The following is a 25,705-nucleotide window of genomic DNA, read 5'->3' on the forward strand; positions in this document are numbered from 1 at the left end:
GTCACAGATGCAGATCCAAGAAGTGAGGTGTCGCAGAAGTGTATTGATGAAATCACAGACTTGTTTATCACAGACCATTCCAAGATCCTTCAAGTCCCTAGTGTGAACACGGGCTACGGTCCCTTTACATCAAGCAAAGAAGACAACACAAAATTTCAACTGAAAATTGTTGAGTACCCAGAAAACATGCATTTCATTGATGACGATCCTGTCCAGTCAGTGGACTCCATTTTTGCTGCAGCCAAGTGCAAAATGGTGAATGATAGTAAAAACATTCAGATGGCCTGTGACTCAACTGATAGCGCTATTTATAGTTCGATCAGTCCAGACAGTGACAAACACAGGGCAAAGACGGTCCCTTCCTGCCTTTATCTGCCTATCACGGAAGAACAGACACATGAGCAAGATGAAACATTATCTTCCACCAGCACAGATTATGATCCTTATGTTTATGAAAAAGATTTCTTACCACCTGAATCTTGGACATTAAATGACTATTTTCCTAGAATGTCATCACCAGACTCTGTTATGTCAGTTAGCGACTATAGGGCAATGTCTCCAGACTCTCCTCTTAGCAAAAGAAAGGACTTTCACATAATTGATAACAACTGGACACTATTTTCAAGCACTGACAAGTATAATGTATCGGACATGGCAGTTATTACTGAAAATAACACAGATCTTAGCCAATCACACCTGTTTGATTTTACACCTAAACCTAGTGCAAAACCAAAACTTGTACAGGAATTCCATTGCACATCTCACGTGGCAAAACACAGTCCACCTTTACCTGACAGTCTACTTATCCAGGAAGAGTTCAGAGAAATTCTTAGTTTGACACCAAACGTTCTGTCCGATGAGCACTTGAATGAAATATCTTCACAAGATTTAAGCACAAATAATGGTGAAAATCAGTTGTCAAACATGGATTGCAGGCCATTGTCCCCACAATCTCAGACTTCTCAGTGCAGTTTTTCATTCCTTGAAGTCTTGCTCTCTGAACCAACCCGTGCCCAACTGAAGAGTCAGTATTGTGATTACTTTCTACTGTATTCAGGAGATAATCCAACCTCACCCCTACTGACTGTTTACAATACAACAGTTTCCTGTCAACACCCTGGAGAAAGTAATTCAGCTGAAGCAAATGATTATAATCCTCAACCCAAATTTTCCATTCAATTAAAAAACATCCCCAGTGTAGAAAAGCCTGCATCATGGCAAGGAATATGTGATGCAGCTGTCAATACAGAAGAGACCAAATGTGTAAATGACAAACACATTTTGTTTCAATGTAGGCCACCATCATCTAAACTCCTTGCGCAAAAGACAGAAAGTAAGCAATCATTTCTCGATTATTGGTTTACAAAGTTGGCACCTCAATCTTCAAATGTATTACCATCAACATATGGATCAGGTGTTGATATCAAAGATATTACACTAAACACAAAGGACATCAGTCCAATTCAAGGGTCTTCACATCAAAGTTGGATGAAAGAATCAACAAAAGTAAATATATGTTTAGATGACAAATTTCAACCATCATCTGTGACCTCTGACAGTATATCACTACCACAAATTAAGGAGCCAGTTATCTTTAACTTTGTGGAAAAACCGAAGTACACTTTTGAGTTTCCAAAAGACAAAAAGGTGACATTATGCAAAAAAGAATCTTCTACGTTTGAGAAGGTGACCCAACAGAACGTGCCACCAAATTTAATATCATCCTCTACAAAAGCAAGCATGTCATTGACTAAGTATTCTTTCTGTCCTGACTTAATTGAGCAGAATAAATATTGCAACTATTTCTTACAGTACTCTAACATTTTTGATGAGGTTAGACCACTGTCTCCACAGTCAGTTTTGTCAGATGTTGCCCTTCATACCTTCTTTAGCTGTAGGCTATTATCTCCAGATTCTATTTCCTCTTATTTGGACACATCAGTCCTTTGGGACAGTGAGCTAGACATCAGGGCATCCTCCCCAGAGTCGGTGGTATCAGCTGAAAAGGCCTTATTCTGTCCTGGAGCATTTGGGGAAAACAAAAAACATAATTGTAATTATTACTTAAACTACTCTGAAAATAGGCCAGTTACACCTCTTTCAACAGTGTCTGACAGTGAGTATTCTGTTATATGTTTTAGTGATCTCTCTAATGGCAGCAGGCCAGAATCGCCAGAGTCCATTATGTCAGAAAATATAGATTCAGCAAATCCGGTTAATTCATGCCAAACTCAGTCCTGTGCAAGACCTTTCACATATGCAGATGTTGTGCGTGGCATGAAAAAAGAATACCAAGTAGATTACATGTCTGAAGTAAAGACATTTGAGTCTCAGCCTATTTTGCTCTCATCAGACTCCCTTGATGATTTGTCAGACTACACCTCAGATGAATTGGTCACAAAGGTGAGACCTCATTCTCCAGAGTCTGTGGTGTCACAATGTGAATACAGGCTACTTTCTCCTGACTCCCCTATTCCTCATTTTGATGTATCTCACATACAACATCATGACCAATGTTTCAACCAAAGGTCATACACACCGGAATCCATTGTTTCTGATTGGGAAGAGAATGATTTGTGTCTCACTAACCTTTTTGATGAGGCCAGACCAATCTCTCCACAATCAGTTTTGTCAGAATTGGAACTTGATACCTCACATAGCAGCAGGGCATTGTCTCCAGATTCTGTTTCCTCTGATCAGGACACATCACTCCTTCGGGAATGGTTGTTCGACTTCAGAGCATCCTCCCCAGAGTCTGTGGTGTCACAATGTGAATTCAGGGTTCTTTCTCCAGACTCCCCTGTTTCTCATGTTGACATAGCCAAAATTGAGGATAACCAATATTTCAACTGCAGATCATGCACACCAGAATCGATTGTCTCTGATTGGGAAGAGAATGATTTGTGTCTTAGCTACATTTTTGATGAGACCAGACCAATCTCTCCAAAGTCAGTTTCGTCAGAATTGGAATTTGATACCTTACATAGCAGAAGGGCATTGTCTCCAGATTTTGTTTCTTCTGATCAGGACAGGTCACTCCTTCAGAACTGGTTGTTAGACCTCAGATTATCTTCCCCAAAGTCTGTGGTATCAGTTGAGAAGGGCTTATTTTGTCCTGAAACAGTTTATGAAAACACAAACCAGTATTGTAATTATTACTTAAGATACTCTGAAAATAGGCCAGCTACAGCGTCTAATGATGAGTATTCAGAATTACGTGTCAACGATATCTCTGATCATGGCAGGCAAGAAACTCCAGAGTCCACAATGTCAGAAAATATAGTCTCAGCAAATCAAGTCATAGTACATTCATGCCAACCTCAGTCTTGTGCAAGACCTTTCACATATGCAGACGTCGTGCGTGGCTTTACACATGAAAAGCAAGTAGATTCAATGTCTAAAGTAAAGACATTTGAGTCTCAGCCTATTTTTGTATTATCAGACTCCCTTGATAATTTGTCGGATTACTCCTCAGATGAACTGATCACAGAGGTGAGACCTCATTCTCCAGAGTCTGTGGTGTCACAATGTGAATACAGGCTACTTTCTCCTGACTCCCCTATTCCTCATTTTGATGTATCTCACATACAACATCATGACCAATGTTTCAACCAAAGGTCGTACACACCGGAATCCATTGTTTCTGATTGGGAAGAGAATGATTTGTGTCTCACTAACCTTTTTGATGAGGCCAGACCAATCTCTCCACAATCAGTTTTGTCAGAATTGGAACTTGATACCTCACATAGCAGCAGGGCATTGTCTCCAGATTCTGTTTCCTCTGATCAGGACACATCACTCCTTCGGGAATGGTTGTTCGACTTCAGAGCATCCTCCCCAGAGTCTGTGGTGTCACAATGTGAATTCAGGGTTCTTTCTTCAGACTCCCCTGTTCCTCATGTTGACATAGCCAAAATTGAGGATAACCAATATTTCAACTGCAGGTCATGCACACCAGAATCGATTGTCTCTGATTGGGAAGAGAATGATTTGTGTCTTAGCTACCTTTTTGATGAGACCAGACCAATCTCTTCAAAGTCAGTTTCATCAGAATTGGAACTTGATACCTTACATAGCATCAGGGCATTGTCTCCAGATACTATTTCCTCTGATCAGGACAGGTTACTCCTTCAGAACTGGTTGTTAGACCTCAGATTATCTTCCCCAGAGTCCGTGGTATCAGTAGAGAAGGGCTTATTTTTTCCTGAAACAGTTTATGAAAACACAAACGAGTATTGTAATTATTACTTAAGATACTCTGAAAATAGGCCAGCTACAGCGTCTAATGATGAATATTCAGAATTATGTGTCAACGATATCTCTGATCGTGGCAGGCAAGAAACTCCAGAGTCCACAATGTCAGAAAATATAGTCTCAGCAAATCAAGTCATAGTACATTCATGCCAACCTCAGTCTTGTGCAAGACCTTTCACATATGCAGATGTTGTGCGTGGCTTTACACATGAAAAGCAAGTAGATTCAATGTCTGAAGTAAAGACATTTGAGTCTCAGCCTTTTTTCCTATCATCAGACTACCTTGATAATTTGTCAGACTACTCCTCAGATGAACTGATCACAGAGGTGAGACCTCATTCTCCAGAGTCTGTGGTGTCACAATGTGAATACGGGCTACTTTCTCCTGACTCCCCTATTCCTCATTTTGATGTATCTCACATACAACATCATGACCAATATTTCAACTGCAGATCATGCACACCAGAATCGATTGTCTCTGATTGGGAAGAGAATGATTTGTGTCTTAGCTACATTTTTGATGAGACCAGACCAATCTCTCCAAAGTCAGATTCGTCAGAATTGGAATTTGATACCTTACATAGCAGAAGGGCATTGTCTCCAGATTTTGTTTCTTCTGATCAGGACAGGTCACTCCTTCAGAACTGGTTGTTAGACCTCAGATTATCTTCCCCAGAGTCCGTGGTATCAGTAGAGAAGGGCTTATTTTTTCCTGAGACAGTTTATGAAAACACAAACGAGTATTGTAATTATTACTTAAGATACTCTGAAAATAGGCCAGCTACAGCGTCTAATGATGAGTATTCAGAATTACGTGTCAACGATATCTCTGATCATGGCAGGCAAGAAACTCCAGAGTCCACAATGTCAGAAAATATAGTCTCAGCAAATCAAGTCATAGTGCATTCATGCCAACCTCAGTCTTGTGCAAGACCTTTCACATATGCAGACGTCATGCGTGGCTTTACACATGAAAAGCAAGTAGATATAATGTCTAAAGTAAAGACATTTGAGTCTCAGCCTATTTTTGTATTATCAGACTCCCTTGATGATTTGTCGGACTACTCCTCAGATGAACTGATCACAAATGTGAGACCTCATTCTCCAGAGTCTGTGGTGTCACAATGTGAATACAGGCTACTTTCTCCTGACTCCCCTATTCCTCATTTTGATGTATCTCACATACAACATCATGACCAATGTTTCAACCAAAGGTCGTACACACCGGAATTCATTGTTTCTGATTGGGAAGAGAATGATTTGTGTCTCACTAACCTTTTTGATGAGGCCAGACCAATCTCTCCACAATCAGTTTTGTCAGAATTGGAACTTGATACCTCACATAGCAGCAGGGCATTGTCTCCAGATTCTGTTTCCTCTGATCAGGACACATCACTCCTTCAGGACTGGTTGTTAGACTTCAGAGCATCCTCCCCAGAGTCTGTGGTGTCACAATGTGAATTCAGGGTTCTTTCTCCAGACTCCCCTGTTCCTCATGTTGACATAGCCAAAATTGAGGATAACCAATATTTCAACTGCAGGTCATGCACACCAGAATCGATTGTCTCTGATTGGGAAGAGAATGATTTGTGTCTTAGCTACCTTTTTGATGAGACCAGACCAATCACTCCAAAGTCAGTTTCGTCAGAATTGGAATTTGATACCTTACATAGCAGAAGGGCATTGTCTCCAGATTTTGTTTCTTCTGATCAGGGCAGGTCACTCCTTCAGAACTGGTTGTTAGACCTCAGATTATCTTCCCCAGAGTCCATGGTATCAGTAGAGAAGGGCTTATTTTTTCCTGAGACAGTTTATGAAAACACAAACGAGTATTGTAATTATTACTTAAGATACTCTGAAAATAGGCCAACTACAGCGTCTAATGATGAATATTCAGAATTATGTGTCAACGATATCTCTGTTCGTGGCAGGCAAGAAACTCCAGAGTCCACAATGTCAGAAAATATAGTCTCAGCAAATCAAGTCATAGTGCATTCATGCCAACCTCAGTCTTGTGCAAGACCTTTCACATATGCAGACGTCGTGCGTGGCTTTACACATGAAAAGCAAGTAGATATAATGTCTAAAGTAAAGACATTTGAGTCTCAGCCTATTTTTGTATTATCAGACTCCCTTGATGATTTGTCGGACTACTCCTCAGATGAACTGATCACAGATGTGAGACCTCATTCTCCAGAGTCTGTGGTGTCACAATGTGAATACAGGCTACTTTCTCCTGACTCCCCTATTCCTCATTTTGATGTATCTCACATACAACATCATGACCAATGTTTCAACCAAAGGTCGTACACACCGGAATCCATTGTTTCTGATTGGGAAGAGAATGATTTGTGTCTCACTAACCTTTTTGATGAGGCCAGACCAATCTCTCCACAATCAGTTTTGTCAGAATTGGAACTTGATACCTCACATAGCAGCAGGGCATTGTCTCCAGATTCTGTTTCCTCTGATCAGGACACATCACTCCTTCAGGACTGGTTGTTAGACTTCAGAGCATCCTCCCCAGAGTCTGTGGTGTCACAATGTGAATTCAGGGTTCTTTCTCCAGACTCCCCTGTTCCTCATGTTGACATAGCCAAAATTGAGGATAACCAATATTTCAACTGCAGGTCATGCACACCAGAATCGATTGTCTCTGATTGGGAAGAGAATTATTTGTGTCTTAGCTACCTTTTTGATGAGACCAGACCAATCTCTCTAAAGTCAGTTTCGTCAGAATTGGAATTTGATACCTTACATAGCAGAAGGGCATTGTCTCCAGATTTTGTTTCTTCTGATCAGGGCAGGTCACTCCTTCAGAACTGGTTGTTAGACCTCAGATTATCTTCCCCAGAGTCCGTGGTATCAGTAGAGAAGGGCTTATTTTTTCCTGAGACAGTTTATGAAAACACAAACGAGTATTGTAATTATTACTTAAGATACTCTGAAAATAGGCCAGCTACAGCGTCTAATGATGAATATTCAGAATTATGTGTCAACGATATCTCTGTTCGTGGCAGGCAAGAAACTCCAGAGTCCACAATGTCAGAAAATATAGTCTCAGCAAATCAAGTCATAGTACATTCATGCCAACCTCAGTCTTGTACAAGACCTTTCACATATGCAGATGTTGTGCGTGGCTTTACACATGAAAAGCAAGTAGATTCAATGTCTGAAGTAAAGACATTTGAGTCTCAGCCTATTTTGCTATCATCAGACTCCCTTGATAATTTGTCGGACTACTCCTCAGATGAACTGATCACAGAGGTGAGACCTCATTCTCCAGAGTCTGTGGTGTCACAATGTGAATACAGGCTACTTTCTCCTGACTCCCCTATTCCTCATTTTGATGTATCTCACATACATCATCATGACCAATGTTTCAACCAAAGGTCGTACACACCGGAATCCATTGTTTCTGATTGGGAAGAGAATGATTTGTGTCTTAGCTACCTTTTTGATGAGACCAGACCAATCTCTCCAAAGTCAGTTTCATCAGAATTGGAATTTGATACCTTACATAGCAGAAGGGCATTGTCTCCAGATTTTGTTTCTCCTGATCAGGACAGGTCACTCCTTCAGAACTGGTTGTTAGACCTCAGAGTATCTTCCCCAGAGTCTGTGGTATCAGTTAAGAAGGGCTTATTTTGTCCTGAAACAGTTTATGAAAACACAAACGAGTATTGTACTTATTACTTAAGATACTCTGAAAATAGCCCAGCTACAGCGTCTAATGATGAGTATTCAGAATTACGTGTCAACGATATCTCTGATCATGGCAGGCAAGAAACTCCAGAGTCCACAATGTCAGAAAATATAGTCTCAGCAAATCAAGTCATAGTACATTCATGCCAACCTCAGTCTTGTGCAAGACCTTTCACATATGCAGACGTCGTGCGTGGCTTTACACATGAAAAGCATTTAGATTCAATGTCTGAAGTAAAGACATTTGAGTCTCAGCCTATTTTCCTATCATCAGACTCCCTTGATAATTTGTCGGATTACTCCTCAGATGAACTGATCACAGAGGTGAGACCTCATTCTCCAGAGTCTGTGGTGTCACAATGTGAATACAGGCTACTTTCTCCTGACTCCCCTATTCCTCATTTTGATGTATCTCACATACAACATCATGACCAATGTTTCAACCAAAGGTCTTACACACCGGAATCCATTGTTTCTGATTGGGAAGAGAATGATTTGTGTCTCACTAACCTTTTTGATGAGGCCAGACCAATCTCTCCACAATCAGTTTTGTCAGAATTGGAACTTGATACCTCACATAGCAGCAGGGCATTGTCTCCAGATTCTGTTTCCTCTGATCAGGACACATCACTCCTTCAGGACTGGTTGTTAGACTTCAGAGCATCCTCCCCAGAATCTGTGGTGTCACAATGTGAATTCAGGGTTCTTTCTCCAGACTCCCATATTCCTCATGTTGACATAGCTAACATTGAGGATTATCAATATTTCCACTACAGGTCATACACACCAGAATCGATTGTCTCTGATTGGGAAGATAATGATTTGTGTCTTAGCTACCTTTTTGATGAGACCAGACCAATCTCTCCAAAGTCAGTTTCATCAGAATTGGAACTTGATACCTTACATACCATCAGGGCATTGTCTCCAGATACTATTTCCTCTGATCAGGACATGTCACTCCTTCAGAACTGGTTGTTAGACCTCAGATTATCTTCCCCAGAGTCTGTGGTATCAGTAGAGAAGGGCTTATTTTTTCCTGAGACAGTTTATGAAAACACAAACGAGTATTGTAATTATTACTTAAGATACTCTGAAAATAGGCCAGCTACAGCGTCTAATGATGAATATTCAGAATTATGTGTCAACGATATCTCTGATCGTGGCAGGCAAGAAACTCCAGAGTCCACAATGTCAGAAAATATAGTCTCAGCAAATCAAGTCATAGTGCATTCATGCCAACCTCAGTCTTGTGCAAGACCTTTCACATATGCAGACGTCGTGCGTGGCTTTACACATGAAAAGCAAGTAGATATAATGTCTAAAGTAAAGACATTTGAGTCTCAGCCTATTTTTGTATTATCAGACTCCCTTGATGATTTGTCGGACTACTCCTCAGATGAACTGATCACAGATGTGAGACCTCATTCTCCAGAGTCTGTGGTGTCACAATGTGAATACAGGCTACTTTCTCCTGACTCCCCTATTCCTCATTTTGATGTATCTCACATACAACATCATGACCAATGTTTCAACCAAAGGTCGTACACACCGGAATCCATTGTTTCTGATTGGGAAGAGAATGATTTGTGTCTCACTAACCTTTTTGATGAGGCCAGACCAATCTCTCCACAATCAGTTTTGTCAGAATTGGAACTTGATACCTCACATAGCAGCAGGGCATTGTCTCCAGATTCTGTTTCCTCTGATCAGGACACATCACTTCTTCGGGAATGGTTGTTCGACTTTAGAGCATCCTCCCCAGAGTCTGTGGTGTCACAATGTGAATTCAGGGTTCTTTCTCCAGACTCCCCTGTTCCTCATGTTGACATAGCCAAAATTGAGGATAACCAATATTTCAACTGCAGGTCATGCACACCAGAATCGATTGTCTCTGATTGGGAAGAGAATGATTTGTGTCTTAGCTACCTTTTTGATGAGACCAAACCAATCTCTCTAAAGTCAGTTTTGTCAGAATTGGAATTTCATACCTTACATAGCAGCAGAGCATTGTCTCCAGATTTTGTTTCCTCTGATCAGGACACGTCACTCCTTAGGGACTGGTTGTTAGACTTCAGAGCATCCTCCCCAGAGTCTGTAGTGTCACAATGTGAATACAGGTTACTTTCTCCTGACTCCCCTATTCCTCATTTTGATGTATTTCATATAGAACATCATGACCAATGTTTCAACCAAAGGTCGTACACACCGGAATCCATTGTTTCTGATTGGGAAGAGAATGATTTGTGTCCTAGCTACCTTTTTGATGAGACCAGACAAATCTCTGCAAAGTCAGTTTCATCAGAATTGGATACCTTACATAGCAGTAGGGCATTGTCTCCAGATTTTGTTTCCTCTGATCAGGTCAGGTCACTCATTCAGAACTGGTTGTTAGACCTCAGAGTATCTTCCCCAGAGTCTGTGGCATCAGAAGAGAAGGGCTTATTTTGTCCTGAAACAGTTTATGAAAACACAAACGAGTATTGTAATTATTACATAAGATACTCTGAAAATAGGCCAGCTACAGCGTCTAATGATGAGTATTCAGAATTATGTGTCAACGATATCTCTGATTGTGGCAGGTCAGAATCTCCAGAGTCCACAATGTCAGAAAATATAGTCTCAGCAAATCAAGTTAAAGTACATTCATGCCGACCTCAGTCTTGTGCAACACCTTTCACATATGCAGACGTCGTGCGTGGCTTTACACATGAAAAGCAAGTAGATTCAATGTCTGAAGTCAAGATATTTGAGTGTCAGCCTATTTTGCTATCATCAGACTCCCTTGATGATTTTTCGGACTACTCCTCAGATGAATTGATCACAGAGGTTAGACCTCATTCTCCAGAGTCTGTGGTGTCACAATGTGAATACAGGCTACTTTCTCCTGACTCCCCTATTCCTCATTTTGATGTATCTCACATACAACATCATGACCAATGTTTCAACCAAAGGTCGTACACACCGGAATCCATTGTTTCTGATTGGGAAGAAAATGATTTGTGTCTCACTGACCTTTTTGATGAGGCCAGACCAGTCTCTCCACAATCAGTTTCGTCAGAACTGGAACTTGATACCTCACATAGCAGCAGGGCTTTGTCTCCAGATTCTGTTTCCTCTGATCTAGACATGACACTCCTTTGGGACTGGTTGTTAGACTTCAGAGCATCCTCCCCAGAGTCTGTGGTGGCAGTTGAAAAGGGCATATTCTATCCTGAAACATTTTGTGAAAACACAAATCAGTATTGTAATTATTACTTAAGATACTCTGAAGATAGGCCAGCTTCATCTCTGTCAACAGTGTCTGATGATGAGTATTCTGAATTATGTGTCAATGATATCTCTGATGAAGGCAGGCCAGAATCGCCAGAGTCCACAATGTCAGAAAATATAGTCTCAGCAAATCAAGTTAAAGTACATTCATGCCGACCTCAGTCTTGTGCAACACCTTTCACATATGCAGATGTCGTGCGTGGCTTTACACATGAAAAGCAAGTAGATTCAATGTCTGAAGTCAAGATATTTGAGTGTCAGCCTATTTTACTATCATCAGATTCCCTTGATGATTTTTCGGACTACTCCTCAGATGAATTGATCACAGAGGTGAGACCTCATTCTCCAGAGTCTGTGGTGTCACAATGTGAATACAGGCTACTTTCTCCTGACTCCCCTATTCCTTATGTTGATGTATCTCACATACAACATCATGACCAATGTTTCAACCAAAGGTCGTACACACCGGAATCCATCGTTTCTGATTGGGAAGAGAATGATTTGCATCTCACAAACCTTTTTGATGAGGCCAGACCATTGTCTCCACAGTCAGTTTTGTCAGACTTGGAATTTGATACCTTATTTGGTAGCAGTGTATTGTTTCCAGATTCTGAGTCTTCGGACCTCGACAAACCACTCCTTCAGGACAGGTTGCTCGACTTTAAAGCATCCCCCTCAGAGTCTGTGGTATCAGTTGAGGAGGGTGTATTCTGTCCTGAAATATTTGGTGAAAACATAAAACAGCATTGTAATTATTACTTAAGCTACTCTAAAGAAAGGCCAGTCACACCTCTGTCAACAATTCCTGATGTCGTCTATTCCGAGGTATGCATCCAGGATGCAAGGCAAATTACATCTACAAACGTGTCATCGCTTCCCTTAGTGTTTATAAAACACAAACCTTACCCTAATAAGTTGATATCCACTGTGTTTGACCCCTTTTATAAAGGAGAATGTTCTTGCAAAGTGTCACAATTTAATGTAGAAAAACAACTTGAATGTGATACCCACCTGCTTCCCTCCAGTTTTGCAAAAGAACAGTCACACAAACATTCCCCATGCTTCGATAATATTTTGCAAGATAAAACGCCAGATGAGCCATTTAATTCCCCGGCTGAGAAGTCAATTTTAACAAAATACCATACAGATACTTACATTTGTCCTGTAACGTCATACATAAAATCTGCTAAATCTTTTCAACCTGCTAATGAATGTAATCAGTTGTCAGAAAATGACCCTATTTCAACGGATTCAAAAGGTTTGGATCAAAACCGCACTGATGAATATCCGGATAAGATAAAATCAGATTCTTCCTTATCCTTTCTCCTTGACAGTGAGAGTCAAACCGCAGTGTTCCATCAAAACATGTCAGTTCAGTCATTTAATGACGCATACTTGTCTAATTCTGGATCATCCTCTGACATTGTCTATTCAGTTGAACATTCATCCTCAAGTTTTGTGTACAAACCACTCAACACAAGGTTAATAGCACATACATGTGATCCAGTGTATAAGGGAAAATATGACTGTAACACAGTGATGCTAGATCACAAATCCTCTGAAAATCCCAGACTGGATAAGGCCACAACATTTAGTCATCACCAGCTACAGTTGAGTCACATGCCATCTGTCGAAGAAAACATCAACTTTCATCATGCTGTCAAAACAGAGGAGGCCTCCAGGGAACAACCAATGGAGCACAGACCACATGTGCATGACCTTCAGGGGACACATACTTTAATGACAACACCCAGCCAAGATTTGTTTGGCAAAGACGCGAAGAGACAATCAGTAAGAATGGACAAGAGCAAAAAGTCTTATCTTCCGGTAAGACAGCAGAAGGTCTTGCTCACCGGAGAATGCAGTGTTGCTTGACATAATAACTATGGCAGCACATAATGTGGGAATGAACTCTGCCTAAAGCTTTCACTAATTACACACAGTTGCTCCACTGCCATGGTGTGTTCACATCAAATCAGAAGGAATAATGATGTAGAACAGTGGTACAGCTGATTTTATGATTACTCTGAAAACAAATCAGCTGTTCACTCATAAAAGATGCACGTCCACCTTCATTTAACACTGAATACATTTTGAAAGTTCACTTTGTGCCCCATCTCTTTGTAAAATGTCATTGTATTTCCAATGGCATATTCACATCCAGTGTGCTATATTGACAGTACATTTAAATTTCCCAGTCACTAATCAATATGACATATTTTGGGAGAGTATATTTTGTTACTATTAACAATTAGTTAAGTACTAGAATGACCTCAAGTATGTGGTAACGGGCTATAAGTGAATTTCTGCTTTAGAAAAACTGCTCGGACACTTGGCCTTGACAAATTGCATGCTTCAGTTGACTCTTTCATTCCTCATCAATCACAAATCATTTTCATTTTTTTTCCCATTCCATCATTTCCTGCAGGTATCAACAGCATCTTCCGAGGCAAATCTTTCTGAACCTACAGAACAAAAAGATCATGATTTAGAGGATTTTGTAAAAAACAAGATGCCATCAATGCTTAGTAACACAAACACAATGTTCTCTGAAAATATAGAGTTACCCATTGCAGGTACATGTTATCCAAGTAAAACACCATTTGAGACCACATTGACCGGTGCTCTGGGGCATGACAAAGAAAATGTTGTATCCCCCGAACAAAGTGAAGAGTTTGGCTCTATTATCGATGAACCAGCTCAAGACAGTGGTGAGGAGGAAATTATCACATCATCAAACTCCACACCAACTGGACCAGATTCTGTGTCCCCACAGCTTGACCAGCTGTTGTCCGATCTAGAAGAGATGAAAGACAAATTTGAATTAAAACCATTTTGTCCACCTCAACCCAATGACGGAAGTTCAAATGTTGATCTGATTCATGACTTTAAAGACCTGCAACCTGAAGATGAATATCCCACAGGAGAAAGCACGTCTCCAAGTGTCAGTATGTTACAGCTAGAAGAAGATACAAACAAGACAAATGTAACAGTGACGTGGTCTCCACCTTTCCAGACATATGATCAACCTGCAGAAGACCCAGTTGCTTCTGATCTAACAATTATACAATCAAACCTCTGCACTGACATAGATCCTATACCACTCTCTGGGGCTCTCTCGTATCCAGAATTTCCTCAGACAGGTTGTGAAATTTGTGAACAGTCATTGGGATCAAATTTTGCTTTAGATGCAGTTCCGCCCATCAAATATAATGAAAGTGAAGAAAAGGTATTATCTTCAGCGTCTTTCCCCATAGTTTCTGAAGAGACTTCTAGTGATGAGTGTGAGGAACATTTTAGAAGTGATAATGTTCAAAGTCAAGGGCATGAATCACTTTTGCCATCTGCAGAAAGGGAAGACACATCAAGGAATTGTCTTAAAGACATAAGCACAACTTTATGCAAGCAATCCTCAGATTTTCAGAAAGGATATTATTCCTCTGACTTTCCATTCAATTTGATGGTGGACAGAGCACCACACACCACTGAAAGACAGTTTAGATCTGAGGAACCGATTGTGTGTCCCACCTCAGCGAAGTATGAGACGTCCTCAGATGGTATTAGTCCAAGGTCTAGTGTGCAATATCTGGAAACATCTACCTCTGAAAGACAGTTAAGCTTTGAGGAACTGATGCCGGCTAATTATTCTTCTGATGTAATAAATTCAAAGGCTGCTTTTCAAAATCCAGCGGACTGGGAGGTACCTGATACTCAGGCTTGTTTAGTTGAACCCAACACGGAGATGCTGTCGTCGACCTCTGATGAGGAGTGTTCCATATTTCCAGTCTATGCAGAGAGCGATTCTGCTACAACCACCTTTAGCCACATGCCACCAGAATATGAAGACATTGTCCGTAGCGGTGCATATGGCCCAGCCTCTCAATATTCAGATCCAGAGCCTTTCTTTGACTGTAGGCAAGCTACGTCAGATTTTTCAGAGACCGAGCCTGATGAAACAGAGTTCAGATCAATCCCAAGTAAAGGTCAGCCTGGGGATAGTCATCCTGGAAGGAGAGAACATGTGTACAGACATGCGTTGCTGTCATCTGGAAGTGAAGACTGGGAGGATGCTTTTGTTGTCCAAGAGACTTTTCGTAATGTACCTAACAAGACTGAAGACATATTCCATTCGGAAGCAGAAGAATTAACTGTGTGTGAGGTACCTGGCTCTGAAATAGGAGCTTTTGATGATACAAATACACTGACAAGGGTAAGGCAAAATTTAGCAGACCGTCCGGGCCTTGCAAGCTTTTCCTGAGGCTGAGCTTAACCTAATATTATATTTGCTTCATAAGGTGTGACTGCTAACCCTCTGGCCAATGGATGGAATCCTCATAACCCTCATTTTTATTTTTTATTTCTAATTTAATCATTCCTAACTCAGCACGTGTGATTCTCATATAAAACCATAGCTACATCTTTCATTTAACTGCCCGTGGGATCTTTTAGTATTTCCTAAACACGAGCATGGGATTTTCTACATTTTAATTAAAGTTACGGACTGTTATGATGTACTGTCCAGGGTGAACTGTAAAAAAAATCCCTGAAAAGTACACCATATCACTCTGCTGATTGCTTGTTTTGCTTCCAATACTGTATTCATTACGGTTCAAGTTCTTTCATTTCATTGTGATGGATTTTGTTTTACTTGGTCAGGAGATCAACGCAGAGCTCAGCTCAATGTCTGAAAGTTCAGATGATGAATTGTTGAGTACCAGAATTGTGCGAAGGAGAGTTGTCATTCAGGTATCCACCCCAACATGTTTGATGGTGGATGGAGCATGAAGGGTGTGATTTTAACCATACTAGGTGTTCAGTGTGAACTTTCAATTGCCATCTAACAGTTTGAGACTAATCACAGTTGATAAAATATGCAGCTATAAAAGTTGATTGTACTTCTCTGTACTTTTGTTCTTGATTGCGCACATATTTTTCTGCAGAGAATGTGTTCTTTTATACCCTATTTTTGTCATTGTTGCCATTTGAAATATATTTCCCTTTTGCTCACTTGTTTCTATAGTAAAAAAAAAATTAAAAAAAGACATTCTTGATATTCCTAAAAATGTTGTCTTTTTTCATAACAGGCTGATGAAATGCCTGACCTTCCAACTCAGTCTGTGACAGAAGAAAAGTACAAAGATGAAAATGGTCACATTGTTGTTAGAAAGGTAACATATGAGTTATTTTTATTTGTAAGAACAGATATGTGTTTGTCTTGTTTGACTTAGAGCATGTTTTTTTTTCCCATATGTAATCTTTTCATCAGGTTTCTAGAAAAATTATTCGCAAGTGTGTTTCTTCGGATGGTGTGGAGCGCGAGGAGGTCTCAATAGAGGGAACCCCCCACGGGTCCATCAGTGTTGCAGAAGGAGACGGCTACTCCAAAGTGGTGAAACGAACTGTACTCAAGAGTGGGGGAGACCATACTGAGGTAATTTTATGTGTGTTATGATTAATTAATTGATATTCTTTCTGTCAGAAAGCGTATTTTGGTTTTCATAACGTATTCCGATTGTCCATTGCCTAGGTTACATTCTCTGAATGTGAGGGTTTCTCAACATCACAAGAGACCTCTGAGATCCGTAAAGTCAGCCTGGCAGAACGAACCACAGTAGTAGAGGGTAAAAGAACAGTGACACACAAAGGAGACATGTCATTGGCCTCTGACCTCCCCTCGGCCCAAGATGACTTCAAACAGGTTCATATTCTCCTGTTCTCCCCATGACCGTGAAATCAAGTCAAACGTTTGCGGTTTGTCACATTGGGCCTGGTCTACTAATGTAGTATTAAAAATGTGCGCATTGCCAAGCTGATATACTAAGCTTGTGTGCAGGTGATTGCGTCTTTTAAACGAGCAAAATAGAGAGCGCAATCCATTTAGCCTGTCCAAAACGCCCACAATAGTTGGAGATGCAGCAAATATAATCATTTAGGACACTGTTTAACCATTGTTCGGCTGAGAGCGCCCCTTCGAGGGCTGTCAAAATATTTCTGTTTCTCAGCTGCGGTAAGTATGGGCCGCAGCAATAATAATAATAACAATGGATTATATTTATTTTCGTCCTGGTCGTGGAACTGTGGACCAGCTATATACTCTCGGCAGGGTCCTTGAGGGTACATGGGAGTTTGCCCAACCAGTCTACATGTGCTTTGTGGACTTGGAGAAGGCATTTGACCGTGTCCCTCCGGAGGTCCTGTGGGGAGTGCTCAGAGAGTATGGGGTATCGGACTGTCTGATTGTGGCGGTTCGCTCCCTGTATGATCAGTGTCAGAGCTTGGTCCGCATTGCCGGCAGTAAGTCGGACCATTTCCAGTGAGGGTTGGACTCCGCCAAGGCTGCCCTTTGTCACCGATTCTGTTCATAACTTTTATGGACAGAATTTCTAGGCGCAGTCAAGGCGTTGAGGGGATCCGGTTTGGTGGCTGCAGGATTAGGTCTCTGCTTTTTGCAGATGATGTGGTCCTGATGGCTTCATCTGGCCAGGATCTTCAGCTCTCACTGGATCGGTTCGCAGCCAAGTGTGAAGCGACTGGGATGAGAATCAGCACCTCCAAGTCAGAGTCCATGGTTCTCGCCCGGAAAAGGGTGGAGTGCCATCTCCGGGTTGGGGAGGAAACCCTTCCCCAAGTGGAGGAGTTCAAGTACCTAGGAGTCTTGTTCACGAGTGAGGGAAAAGTGGATCGTGAGATCGACAGGCGGATCGGTGCGGCATCTTCAGTAATGCGGACACTGCATCGATCCGTTGTGGTGAAGAAGGAGCTGAGCCGGAAGGCAAAGCTCTCAATTTACCGGTCGATCTACGTTCCCATCCTCACCTATGGTCATGAGCTTTGGGTTATGACCGAAAGGACAAGATCACATGTACAGGCGACCGAAATGAGTTTCCTCCGCTGGGTGGCAGGTCTCTCCCTTAGAGATAGGGTGAGAAGCTCTGCCATCCGGGGGGAGCTCAAAGTAAAGCCGCTGCTCTTCCACATCGAGAGGAGCCAGATGAGGTGGTTCAGGCATCTGGTCAGGATGCATACAGGGAGCGGACCGCCACAATCAGACAGTCCGATGGGGTATCGAATGCCTTCTCCAAGTCCACAAAGCACATGTAGACTGGTTGGGCAAACTCCCATGCACCCTCAAGAAATGTAAAACTATATTAATATACATAAATTAAAGATGCAATAATCGATTTTTAATCGAACCGCAGGTCCTGAATCGTTAGGTGCCCAAAGATTCCCACCTCTACCCCTGTTATAGAGCATAACCTACATGTGCAGGGAATCGAGTGTCTCCATGGTATTGTAGACGCAAAATCCTCATTTAAAAAGGGCAGTCTTCACCACTTTTGCACTTGTTATCAATTATAGACGCAGTCTTAGGAGATGATACACAACACGCCCACTAATAGCGCACACAATTTTATAGTTTGCACACGCTATTTTAGCACTCAGTAGATCAGGCCCATTGTGTTCACTGAACAAATGATCTAGTTTTGGTGTAACATTTGTGTCGATGATGTATGTTTTCCTTCAATGCCGCCAGGCTTTAGATTACATAGGTGGTTTAACCAGAGCAGATCTACCCCATGTGGTGGAAAGTGAGACCGTCAAAGAGGATGGAACTGTGGTCAGAAGGTGTGAAGTGCATGTGGTTTCTGTGTGCGATTTGGAGATAATTGTTTTAACGATTGCTGTGCTGAAGCTTTATTACTAACATTTACTCTCATATTTTACATTTGCATCAAATTAGATGAATACGTAGTTTTGTCCTTCAAGAAGAGGCCGATTAGGAATGGGTACTGAATCTGTATACTTTTTTGGTAGCGACTGAATCCTGCCGTAAAATTGAACGGTTTGTTTCGGCACCTGGGTTACGTGGGACGTCACGCTTGTTTGCAGACTTAGTTCCGCACGTGGCGATCACCCCAGCAGCACTGAGAGCGGACTCAACCAAACCACTTCTAAGTAGTGTCACAATTTTCAATGCCAACAAAGGAATTGACTCAAAACGTAAGTTAAGTAGGGCTCCGCTTTTCTAAATATGCGCTAGCGTGATGCTAATATACGACTTTGCTATTGACAAGCTACTGATTAGCGTTAGCTTTTTTTACACCTTCAAATTTGTTCAGGAAAACTACAACGAAGATGCACGTTACAATCAAACAGCTGGTGCGTGATGAGCACAGTACTTACAGTATTAACACTTTGTAGGACGCAACAGACAGCAAAGACTGAACTGTCCAACACACCATAAACCAGTGTTTTTCAACCACTGTGCCGCGGCACACTAGTGTGCCGTGAGATACAGACTGGTGTGCTGTGGGAGATTATCTAATTTCACCTATTTGGTTTAAAAATATTTTTTGCAAACCAGTGATTATAGTCTGCAAATGATGTGTTGTTGTTGAGTGTCGGTGCTGTCTAGAGCTCGGCAGAGTAACCGTGTAATACTCTTCCATATCAGTAGGTGGCAGCCGGTAGCTAATTGCTTTGTAGATGTCGGAAACAGCGGGAGGCAGCGTGCAGGTAAAAAGGTGTCTAATGCTTAAACCAAAAATAAACAAAAGGTGAGTGCACCTAAGAAAACGCATTGGAGTTTAGGGAAGGTTATGCGAAACTAAAACTGAACTGGCTACAAAGTAAACAAAAACAGAATGCTGGACGACAGCAAAGACTTACTGTGGAGCAAAGACGGCGTCCACAATCTACATCCGAACATGACATGACAATCAACAATGTCCCCACAAAGAAGGATTAAAAACAACTGAAATATTCTTGATTGCTAAAAAAGTAGATGCGGGAAATATTGCTCAAAGGAAGACATGAAACTGCAACAGGAAAATACCAAAAAAAAAAGGAAAAGCTGCCAAAATAGGAGCGCAAGACAAGAACTAAAACACTACACACAAGAAAACAGCAAAAAACTCAAAATAAGTCAGGGCGTGATGTGACAGGTGGTGACAGTACACCTACTTTGAGACAAGAGCTATATTGATGCATGCTTGATTATGGTTTAAAGTCATATCCAACAATTGCGACGACGGCTTTTTACAGTCAACTGAGTTTCGTTTTTTTTGTGATTTCTGCTGGTGGTGTGCCTCCGCATTTTTTCAACGCAGAAAATGTGCCTTGGCTCAAAAAAGGTTGAAAAACACTGCCATAAACTATACTCTCATGTCAATTGCAACTTGGTGTCTTATCTGCAAATGATACTATGTGATAATGAAAGCAAGATATTACAGATGTTATCAGCAGTTGTCATAATCAGCTTATTTTTAAATGTTACAATAAATTTTTTTATTTTTATCATCGAAAACAATATTTATTTAACACACACAAAAATACTGAAAATTAAGTAAATGTAACGGTATCGATGCCCAGGTACCGGTAATTGGTACCGTATCTGTTGAAATGCTGATGTTCACAATGTACCCAAAAGAGGTTTACTTTCGCACCATTAAAGTCGCTATTATCAGTTGGATGATAGGATGACATAATGAGGTGTTTATCCCAACATTAATACAGATTCATTTCTGTTTTTTAGGGATGACATAAAACATTAGGTTAGAATTCGATGGACTGATACCTGCATGGTATCTCCACATTGCTCTGCAATAATGTATTAACCAATTAGGGGATCAATTATAGTGGTTGTCTCGCAGTCAAGAGATCAGAGTTCAATTATCCTTTGGACTATTTGTGTAGAGTTTGCATGTTCTCTCTGGAGACGTTGAATGGTCCACAGGTGTGAAGGAGAGTGTCGATGGTTGTTTGTCTCTATGTGCTTTGAGAATGACTGGCCAGATGAAAGTCAGCTGGTATAGACCCTTATAGGCCATTTTCCACCAAAGGTTCCTGTAGAAGTGTGTGGTTTGTGTTTCCACCGCATTTCACAGTTCAGGTAGTTTGTACAAATCAGGCTGATGACGTATGGAGGAGTGGTTCACTATATTTCTACACTGATACCATGTACGGTTTACAAACATACATTCATGTTAGCATGTTATGCTAACACTTTTTGCTAGCATTTTAGCAAATTTTTGTCCTTTTTAACCTAATAATCATGGGTTTTGTTACTTGCGCCATGTTAGAAGTATGCTAAATGTTCCCCTGTTAGCATGCTAACTTTTTATGGTAGCATTTGAACAAATGGGAAACATTTAGAGCTAAAATTCATGGATTCTATTACTTCGTTACGTCATGTGTATAGTAACTCTTCTAACTATTTACAAGTTAACTGCATTTGAAAGGGTATACTTGCATTATTATGATGTATTATCATTACATCATAACGTCAGCAACGTTAGTATGCTAACATTTAGTGCGAGCATTTTAGCTAATCGTGTACATTTTAACCTAATAAACATGGATTTTGTTACCTGGGGCAATCTTACAAGTATGCTAGCTGTTATGCTAAAACTTTTTGCCAGCATTTTAGCAAATGTTGTCCTTTTTAACTTAATAATCATGGGTTTTGTTACTTAGTGCCATATTAGAAGTATGCTAAATGTTCCCTGTTAGCATGCTAACATTTTTATGGTAGCATTTGCGCAAATGGGAAACATTTAGAGCTAAAATTCATGAATTCTATTACTTTGTAACGTCTTGAAGTATAGTAACTCTTCTAACTATTTACAAGTTAACTGCATTTGAAAGGGTATACTTGCATTATTATGACGTATTGTCATTACATCATAACGTCAGCAACGTTAGTATGCTAACATTTAATGCGAGCATTTTAGCTAATCGTGTACATTTTAACCTAATGTCACCTGGGGCAATCTTACAAGTATGATAGCTGTTATGCTAAAGCTTTTTTCCAGCATTTTAGCAAATGTACTTTTTAACCTAATAATCATCCATCCATCCATTTATCTACCGCTTATTCCCTTTGGGGTCGCGAGGGGCGCTGGAGCCTATCTCAGCTACAATCGGGCGGAAGGCGGGGTACACCCTGGACAAGTCGCCACCTCATCGCAGGGCCCCTAATAATCATGGGTTTTGTTATTTAGCGCCTTGTTAGAAGTATGCTAAATGTTTCCCTGTTAGCATGCTAACTTTTTATGGTCGCGTTTGAGCAAATGGGAAACATTTAGAGCTAAAATTCATGGATTCTATTACATTGTAACGCCTTGAAGTATAGTACTAACTTAGGTTGTACGGTTTACCGGTACTAGTATAGCATACTTGCCAACCTTGAGACCTCCAATTTCGGGAGGTGGGGGGTGGGTGTGGGGGGCGGGGGCGTGGTTAAGAGGGGAGGAGTATATTTACAGCTAGAATTCACCAAGTCAAGTATTTCATATATATATATATATATATATATATATATATATATATATATGTCTTAATAAGGTTATCCAAAAAATAGTGCTCGATACCGTAGTAGAGCGCAATATATGTATGTGTGGGAAAAAAAATCACAAGACTATTTCATCTCTACAGGCCTGTTTCATGAGGGGGGGTACCCTCAATCATCAGGAGATTTTAATGGGAGCATTCACATACCATGGTTTATATAGGGCACAGAGTGGGTGGGTACAGGCTGCGCTTGTTGAGGGATGACAGGTCTGGACGGTAAATAATATATATATATATATATAAATAAATAATATATATATATATATATATATATCTATATCCCCGCGACCCCGAAGGGAATAAGCGGTAGTAAATGCAAGAATGGATGGATGGAGATATATATATATATATATATATATATATATATATATATATATATATATATATATATATATATATATATATAAGAAATAATTGACTTTCAGTGAATTCTAGCTATATATATATATATATATATATATATATAAATAAAAGAAATACTTGAATTTCAGTGTTCATTTATTTACACATATACACACACATAACACTCATCTACTCATTGTTGAGTTAAGGGTTGAATTGTCCATCCTTGTTCTATTCTCTGTCACTATTTTTCTAACCATGCTGAACACCCTCTCTGATTATGCAATGCTGTGTGGCACGCACAAAAGTGCTTTCATCAAATGCACTAGAAGGCAGTATTGTCCTGTTTAAGAGTGTCACAACATTGCTGTTTACGGCAGACGGACTGCTTTACTGTAGACGTTCTTTAAAATTGTGGGAAAGCGGACTCAGGTCCGCATGGAGCTGGAGGGGGCGTGGCCTCCAGCTCCGCCTGAATTTCGGGAGATTTTCGGGAGAAAATTTGTCCCGGGAGGTTTTTGGGAGAGGCGCTGAATTTCGGGAGTCTCCCGGAAAATCCGGGAGGATTGGCAAGTATGAGTATAGTATCGCGGTACTAATGAATCAAAAACGGTAATATACTCTGTTTGAAAAGAACCGGTTCACCATATTTAATTTTTTTTTTTTACAGGCATGACGGCACGTCGTCGCGTCATGACATTGCTGGTTTTACGAGCAGAGGAGCATGTTCGGCGGCACACAATCACGGAGTACTTACAAGTACAAGTGTAGTAGCTCATCTAACTATTTACAAGTTAGCTGCATTTGAAAGGGTATACTTGCATTATTATGATGTATTGTCATTACATCAGTGGTTTATTTGGTGTCAAAAAATAACGGCAATAATATCGAATATATCAATGAGCAACATCTGTTATCGCCCCTGAACTAAAGAGAGTTCCTGAACAACTCAATATACCCGGGTAGTTTTTGGTGGAAACACAGGGAGACCTTTGGTTTGAAAAGGGCCTTATAATGGATGGTTTTCCATTGATTTTGTTTGTGTTTCTTCTACGACCGAGAATGCTGACTCACCCGTTTCGGGCTCCTCTCCGTGTTGCAGGGCCCACATGCGTGAAGGTCAGACCCTCAGACAGACGGTGGTGCAGGGAGCTGGGCAACGCAAACAGGTCCTTCTCGAGCAAGTGGACGGCCCCGCCAAGGGCTCCAAACCCCACGAGCTCCAGCGGCATCTGCACCAGCTCTTTCACCACTTCTACCAAGAACAAGAGGAGGACCGTGACGGCGACGAGGAACAGTAGAAGAATGTGTAACGCACTAATTTAAGGCCCCCCGCCCCCGCACCTCCCACTACTTCTCCTATGCATTATGCCACATGTAATCTTAGCGCGCACCTACAAGCTACCAGTCTTCCCGTTTCAGCCAAACAAACGTCGTCCATGATGAGACATTTCCTTCCCTTGCTGGGTGTGTTTCGAGAATTTATCGTTTGCCTTGTTTTGTGACCAAAGATGAGCTGTTTTTTTTTTCCTGATCAGTCTTAGGTTTCATGTCAACAAAGTCTTGTCATCTAAAAAAAAAAAATGCCATTCACTTGAACACTTGACCTTGGAACCACTCTCTGGTGAGGACACTCGGACGTGGCGATAAGTCGCAGAAAGACTTTGCGGAATAATCCCGGCAAAGAATAGTCATCGCACTCGAGTCACGTCGAGTGCGTTTATTTAACCGCTGCTGCTGCTGCTGCTGTTGTGTTTCCGTGTAGGCCGCGTGTAATCCGTCTTTCGGGCATTCTGATATACAAGAATTTCATCTAATCTAGACAATACCGACATCTGTAGCCTAGAGGTGATTAATCAACGGTGTGGAAAAAGAGCAGGCATGACTAATCAACATCAGCTTTGTCGTTTTCATCTTGTTTGTGCGTTATGTTTTAATCAGACAGACTTTTCTGCGCACTGCGTCCTAAATGATTGACGGTCTTACTGTGTGAACGGTGACCGTGCTGTCGGTTGTTATGTCGTCGGTCCCTGCATGACCCGGTCGGCATCTGCTTGGCCGGAGTGGATTCATTTTGGATCGTCTGAGCAAGTGGTAGAAACATTACTTAGATTACAGTAAGGAAGGGATTCATATGGCCACATATGGAGAGGGGGCATGCAGTCTGCTGAAATGATGGAAAGTGCCACTCGAGGTGGGGGGGAAATGATACATTTTTAGATGCATCGCATTTGGGACGTGGGCAATTGTAAAATCCATGAGTAAACGTCAATAATTGATTATTTATTTATTGTAAATAAAGTATTGCAGACAGTTCCACCTCACAGAAAGATCCGACTAGCTTCTTTATTTTAGGACACATAATAAATATAACAAGGATGAATTCAACTGTTTTTTTTTTAAGTTGCAAGTGATGAATGTAATGTAAAACTGTCTCAACATACAGTACAGGCCAAAAGTTTGGACACACCTTCTCCTCATTCAATGCGTTTTCTCTATTTTCATGACTATTTACATTGTAGAATGTCACATCAAAACTATGAATGAACACGTGGAGTTATGTACTTAACAAAAAAAAGGTGAAATAACTGAAAACATGATGCTCGATGAGCTTCAAGCACTTTGCACACTTTTGGCATTCTCTCGACGAGCTTCAAGAGGTAGTCACCTGAAATGGTTTTCACTTCACAGGTGTGCTTGAAGCTCATGGAGAGAATGCCAAGAGTGTGCAAGGCAGTAATCAGAGCAAAGGGTGGCTATTTTGAAGAAACTAGAATATGAA

The 25,705-nt window shown here is 40.9% G+C and overlaps 1 protein-coding gene and 1 long non-coding RNA gene across 7 annotated transcripts in view; one reads left to right on the forward strand and one right to left on the reverse strand.

Annotated features, from left to right (window-relative positions):
* ank2a (ankyrin 2a, neuronal) overlaps positions 1 to 24,201 on the forward strand; it is a 209,135-nt gene extending 184,934 nt beyond the window's left edge. For all 3 annotated transcript variants that reach the window (XM_061976996.2, XM_061976997.2, XM_061976999.2), the window contains 5 exons: positions 15,886 to 15,975; positions 16,314 to 16,397; positions 16,496 to 16,660; positions 16,757 to 16,927; positions 24,026 to 24,201. In XM_061976996.2, coding sequence (XP_061832980.1) covers positions 15,886 to 15,975; positions 16,314 to 16,397; positions 16,496 to 16,660; positions 16,757 to 16,927; positions 24,026 to 24,040 — 525 coding nt within the window. In that variant the 3' untranslated portion in view covers positions 24,041 to 24,201. The remainder of the gene's footprint in view (positions 1 to 15,885; positions 15,976 to 16,313; positions 16,398 to 16,495; positions 16,661 to 16,756; positions 16,928 to 24,025) is intronic.
* Positions 1,772 to 11,682, reverse strand: LOC133617189 (uncharacterized). Of its 4 annotated transcripts, none has more exons than XR_012050904.1 (16): positions 10,972 to 11,682; positions 10,272 to 10,408; positions 9,948 to 10,051; positions 9,621 to 9,724; positions 8,868 to 8,995; positions 8,532 to 8,635; positions 7,013 to 7,144; positions 6,681 to 6,910; positions 5,919 to 6,055; positions 5,592 to 5,821; positions 4,830 to 4,966; positions 4,068 to 4,204; positions 3,741 to 3,970; positions 2,979 to 3,115; positions 2,652 to 2,755; positions 1,772 to 2,020 (listed from the first exon to the last, which is right to left on the reverse strand). It is a non-coding gene; the product is annotated as an uncharacterized lncRNA (long non-coding RNA). The 4 variants fall into 4 exon arrangements; XR_012050905.1 differs by having other exon boundaries at positions 5,592 to 5,695; positions 5,924 to 6,055; positions 7,008 to 7,144; XR_012050903.1 differs by having other exon boundaries at positions 5,924 to 6,055; positions 7,008 to 7,144.
* Positions 24,202 to 25,705: the final 1,504 nt, after the last annotated feature.

Source organism: Nerophis lumbriciformis, linkage group LG16, assembly GCF_033978685.3.
Source record: "Nerophis lumbriciformis linkage group LG16, RoL_Nlum_v2.1, whole genome shotgun sequence".
In the NCBI taxonomy this organism is placed as follows: Eukaryota; Metazoa; Chordata; class Actinopteri; order Syngnathiformes; family Syngnathidae; genus Nerophis; species Nerophis lumbriciformis.